General features: G+C 51.8%; 2 protein-coding genes and 1 pseudogene across 3 annotated transcripts; all 3 read right to left on the bottom strand.

Moving 5' to 3' along the window:
• Positions 1-201: 201 nt before the first annotated feature.
• TEOVI_000086100 (uncharacterized protein) lies at positions 202-678 on the bottom strand (the record flags this gene model as incomplete). Its single annotated transcript, XM_067224183.1, has 1 exon — positions 202-678. One exon carries the CDS (start codon positions 676-678, stop codon positions 202-204), a length of 477 nt encoding a protein of 158 aa, XP_067080284.1.
• A 682-nt stretch (positions 679-1,360) lies between these two features.
• On the bottom strand, positions 1,361-3,559 carry TEOVI_000086000 (zinc-finger of a C2HC-type/Double zinc ribbon, putative; the record flags this gene model as incomplete). Its single annotated transcript, XM_067224182.1, has 1 exon — positions 1,361-3,559. One exon carries the CDS (start codon positions 3,557-3,559, stop codon positions 1,361-1,363), a length of 2,199 nt encoding a protein of 732 aa, XP_067080283.1.
• Positions 3,560-4,227: 668 nt separating this feature from the next.
• TEOVI_000085900:pseudogene lies at positions 4,228-5,682 on the bottom strand (annotated as a pseudogene). Its single transcript has one exon. A coding segment is annotated over exon 1 (1,455 nt).

The raw sequence follows: 5,682 nt of genomic DNA, 5'->3' as shown, positions 1-5,682 counted from the left end.
GGGGGGGGGGAAAAACAGCCGAGCGCACAAACGACCACGCCACTGCCACCTCTATGGAGCAGTTGTTCACACGGTCGCATTCCGAACGCATATGTAAGTAATTCACTGCATTCATCTGAATATAAGAGGGATGGGTAATGTCGTCGATAAGGTTTGTTCACGTTGAAGAATGTCTTCATCTTACATTTCGATTATTTGATACTACAATGCCTTCTGAGCGGCGATCGCCTCTTTTGCAGCTGCCAGTTCTTCTTCAGCTAACAGTTCGTTCTCTCGCTCCCTAACCATCTGCAAAACTTGTTTTGACACGCGGTGTTCACGTACCTTGCGCTCAAGGACGGGAGTTGTCGGTCCCACCGTGTAGGCGTGATAGACAAAGGACAACCATATGTTACCGAACATCACAGCAGAGAAGAAAACCATTGTCATGACGAATGTCTTCCACAACTGCAGTTGGGTCTTCCGCCAGATCCATCGTACGCGGTTTGTACGAAAGGGTTTCGTCAGACGGCCAATTTTGTTCATCACCAACATACGAAAGAACATGGAGCGCCGGGCAAGTGTGTCCTTAACTGGTCCAGTGCCAGGTCCCCACATTCCAGGCTGGTCGGTGTACTTCGATGGTGTAGGGGCGAGATGCCCACGATTCATGGCGCGCCGCTGGCACCGACTAAACATAACGAAAACTGTTCAGGTGCTATCTGTAATAGGTATCAACCCAAGTGGCTGTCAGAGGAACGAGTCGTTTACACTCAGTGAAGAGAAGAAGGTTTAAGGTACAAGTTGCATTGCGTAAGGTGCAGGTGCCAAACTAGGGGAACACAACTGAGCAGATGTATGAAAGAATAATGTAATTGAAGTGCCACAGACTCAGTAAACTAAAGGTTCCCGTGGTCGGAATATACTGAAGCACAAAAGGCTACATTTGGAAGAGAGGAGGAAGGCTACATGCATACATATATGATAACCAGTACAAGAGCGTGGCTCGCCACCGAACCATAGAATTTACAACAACGAAGGACCACAAACAGTTCCCACTGGCGCACGAGCAATAAGACAAGGTAGCAAAAAAAAAAAAGAAGGCGAGCGCATGGTTTGCCTCATGGACTGAATTCGTCGCAGCGCACGTGGTGTATGAAATAAGAAAGCATGAGCGATACAATTGCAATACGAGTCAAGATAGAGACCGCTTTATGCAGACCCGACGTGAGACTACTTAATTATGTTTGACCTCTGTTTCCTCATAGCCCGCACCTCCCACTGTACTTTGTTCATGTGCACCACATTGCGTCACAACAATATCCGTTATAACTACATCGTTTTTATTTCATCCAAATTGATGAGCTCAGTCATAATGTCCCTAAAACCGCCTTCGCGGAGGAGCTTTGGGTTTGTTCACAGTGTTTGCACAGCGTGGAATGTGTCGCTCCGCGACGTCCGGGGCAAACTTCCTCCCGCAGTGTGGACAGGGCGTGTAATGGCTGTTCTCACTATAGGTTGGGGGTGGAAGATTGCGCAAATTGCCGCCAGACTTCAGCACCTTGTCCACCATTCGCGCCTCCTTCAAGGATCGTCTGAATGCTTCGCTTTCGGCACGCCAATCTTTTTTCGGTGGCGCTGGGGCACTGGCGGTAGTATCGATCTTTTTGGCAAAACTCATGGCTTCGGTGCCTGCAAGACGCTGAGCCCGCATGTTGAACACCTTTCGCTGCTTCTGCGATGCGCATACGCGCTCGTGCCGCTGCAGTGCCTCTGGGGCAAACTTTCTGCCGCACTTCTGGCACTCCAGGCGCTCCCCAACTTCTGCCGCCTCGTAGTCAGTTGCCGTATAGGATTCCTGCGTGCATTTCTTCGGGGAAGAGGGTGAGAGATTGCCAGGCCCCCTTGAGGGTACTTTGGGGCCACCGCGGTTATCCTCACTGCCTCCTATTTTAGTGTTTGCTTGCCTGAACCCTCCCGCTGAGTGTCGCTTGTCATCATTTGTTGTTGATGGCGGCGCCGTCGACAAAGCTCTCTGAGGAGCAGAAACTTCCTTAACCCCATGCGGAGTTAACGTACATTCTGCTGCCGGAGGACCCTCACTAACGTCTTCGATAGTTTTCCTCTCAAGGACTTCGCCACATTCTTCGCAGTACTTCGCCGAGAGCTCCTCAACAGTTTCACCACACCCTTTACAATACATAACTTCTTTGGTGGTTTTAGCGGGGGTTCGCGCTCCACCTACGGCAAGAGGCTCCGCGTCACCTAGGGCTCCTCCGCAGTTGTCACAGAAGTTACTATCAGCATCACATATAGCTCTACATGCTGGACAAGTCAGTACCCGCACAGTCGGTGCATTAACATTCTCAGCTCCTTCGCCCCGTTCGTCCGCTGATGCACCATTAACTGGCACTCCACACGTGCCGCAGAACCTAGATCCCTGGGGTATCGACTCTCCACATTGCGCACACGGTTTCGCAAGGTTCTTGGACGCCAGGTTAGCGCCGCATTCCCTGCAGTACTTTGCATTTTTATCATATTCAACGGCACTACACCGCGGGCACTCGCGCCCATCCGCATCGACCGTTCCACCCTTCGGCAAACGTTTTAACTTTGGATTAATGTTAGAAAGTCTTCTGTTATGGTCTGTACCTATCGCAGAACCCCGCGATTGTGATCGTTCGGCGGTATCTGTAGCACCCCCCACATGGCTCCCCGTATTCGGTTGAGGGACCTTTCCTGTGGGAGGGCGAGATTGGGGTGCACTCGGTGCTGGGGGCGGTCTTGCCGTAGAACCGGGCTTGCAGGAGCGGAGATGCACCACCAAGCGATCCGCAAGAAACTTTCGACCGCAGTTGGGGCAAGGTTCCAAGTTTCTAACAAACTCAGCAAATTGTGCATCATTGTGCTCCTCAACATTACCACAACCCTCTCCCTTCCAGTTAAAGGAATCTGGATGCTTTGGTGGCTTGCCGCGTGTCTCCACATCTGCCGCCTCCCATTGCGCTAACTTCTTTGCGTAACATTGGGGCACGTGAATTCCGATAGAACTCGTCCCAAACTGCTGACCACAAAGGTAACATATTGGAAGCTGGGGCTTGGCTCCGGGGCCCATAGAAGCGGTCCGTTTCCCCTGTCCTCCCCGCTGACTATCCCTTGAGGGTGACGCGCCCCTACCGCTGGAAGCCAAGCTTCTGGTGCTTCCCGCTCTACTGCGGTTGGCACTTGCAGATGGGCAGCGACTGTCACCCTTACAACCGCGTAGGTGAACCGGAAGTCGATCGGGAAGGAACTTCCGTCCGCATCTATCACAAGGTACGAGATTGTTCGTAAATTCTTGGAACTGCTCATCCATCAGTTTCTCCGCACTCACTCCCGATCCCTGCCAGTTGACAGTGTCGGGGTGTTTGGGTCGCTTTCCGCGCGTGGCGGGGTCTGCCACTTCCCACTGCGCTACCTTCTTTGCGTAACACTGTGGTATGTGGATGCCTATTGAGGCGCTACCGAACTGTTGACCACATAGATAGCAGACACGCATCTGCGGCCGAGGCGCCGGCCCCTTGCTACGGGACGACAGCATCCCCTGACAATCTAAATAATATACACGTGATGCGCCGCAAAACTAAACTGTGTTCACGCGGGTTAGTCCGCAGTTGCACGCACTGCTATAGAACAAAGGGAGGTGTTATGCAGAGTTCAAATGGAAAAAAAAAGGCGCAGTACACATTTTCTTTAGCATATGTAACTGTTTTGGTTTATAAAGTCTAGTAAAGAGAAACCACTGCACAAACTGTTGCCAATTGAACCCGATAAGTACAGCGCCACAAACAGTTTACTGATGCGGGACAGTGAATGAAAGGAGATATTGAGTACAATCCAGACGCTACTTAGCAGTGGACGGACTTAAGAATGGCACTAACTTTCAACGGAACAAAAAAAGTCTTGTTGAAGTGGAACGCTCCTTTTTCCGATCCAACACTGATGGCTTCCCCCTCCTTCCTCCGAGTGGCACTGCAACCCCGCCTAAAACAATGGGGGTTAGAAAAAGGGAATAAAGGTGCTATTTCCCCTACCGACTCCAATAGCACCTAACTAAACGATTTTCGCTATCCCTAACTTATCTTTACAATTCCCAAGCATTCACCGCTACAAAAGGACAAAATCCCCTACGCTACCTACAAGTGGGGTGAAGAGGTATCTCCAGACCGAAATGCTTGCTGAATGGCAACGCTGTCCTAACGACAACTACTAATGAATAGCCACAGGTCCGGGATTCTTCACATTAGAGGGATATTTGGCACCCTCCAACGGACGAATACGGAACTGCTGCCCTGGATAGATCTCTTGCGCAAGCGCCTCCAAACCGTCTGTGCGACCAAAACCGGGTTCCGCCTTTGCGCGGTGGATTCCAAACTTCTTAGCATTCTCCTCCTCTAAATCAAACGCGGCTTTGTCAGCTGCTTCCAGGGCCTTGTAGGACACGTCAAGCTCATGCAATGGAGGGAGCTTCACTTTGCCCTTCTCAATTGCAGCAGCCTCCGCTATTGTGTGTGGGGCATACGCGATTCGTTCCCATGATGCAAGACGATCGAAAAGAGTGCTACGACGATTCACCTGATCGAGTTCATAAGTAACAATCCAGTTGTCATCAAACCACGGGTTTGGAACCACCCACGGTAAAAGTTTTCCAAAAAATCGTCCTATGCCACGGTAACATGGGACGACGAGGCGCGCGTCGAAGTGGGATGCAATGTCGCGGAACGCCTCAACATGCGTTAAAGTCTGGGGTCCTCCCAGATCAAACTTGTAGCGCACGGCCCGTCGGGACATGGAACAACGGACAACAGCTCGGGCAGCGTCAACAACCCAAGTTGGTTGCACTAGAGAGTTCGGAAAGCACGCAGGATAGATGTAGCGGCCCAACCCTCGGTAGCGGTAATTCTTCCCGTACAGCGGTCCGAAGCGAATAATCGTGGCGTCCGGATGGTTTGCGCCCACAGCGTCTTCGGCTCGAGCGCGAAAGTCGCAGTAGTTGGACTCTGAGGCAAATGTTGCGTCCAATCCATTGCAGAATATGACACGCTCCGCCCGTACGCTGCGCGCTGTCCAACTTACGTTTGTTGACCCCGTCAGAAAGACGTCGTGATGGCTGTTGTTAGCGTATTCAGCGTGGTAATCAACAGCGAAAACGAGGGTGTCACTCCCATTGGCCGCAACGTTAACCTGGATGCGGTCGGTTACATCGCACTCATGAAGTTCAATTTTTTCAGGGTATTTTTGCAGCAAGAGATCCAAATCCGACCCCTCTGGTATCAGTGTGGGGTACCGCGTAGTGGCACGCACTTTCTCAATGTCTTTGTGCTCACAAAACTCACGCACAATTTCTCCACCGAGGTACCCGCTAGCCCCGAACACTGTTACCCGTTTCGCCGGTTTTGGGTTAAGCCTACGTCGTTCGTGTGGCAAGCGGACGGCGGGATTAGGGACAAGCATCGCCGCCCAGTAAGGACCTCGCTCGTACCCAAACTCACCACCGGTCGTTTTTGGCTTCCGAGTGGGGTACATCTGCTCAAGATCCTTTCGATCAAGAAACATGGACTCCGGTTGATGTCCATATGGGTCCCAGAAATAGCGTACAGGGCCCACAACGGGCGCCACTGTGCACGGTATGCCTCCCGTGACGCGCTCTCCTACACGGCGCAA

This window comes from Trypanosoma equiperdum, assembly GCF_001457755.1.
Source record: "Trypanosoma equiperdum strain OVI genome assembly, contig: ctg_249, whole genome shotgun sequence".
Taxonomy (NCBI): Eukaryota; Euglenozoa; class Kinetoplastea; order Trypanosomatida; family Trypanosomatidae; genus Trypanosoma; species Trypanosoma equiperdum.
Note: the sequence above shows the minus strand (reverse complement) of the source record. Positions and strands in the feature narration are given on the sequence as shown.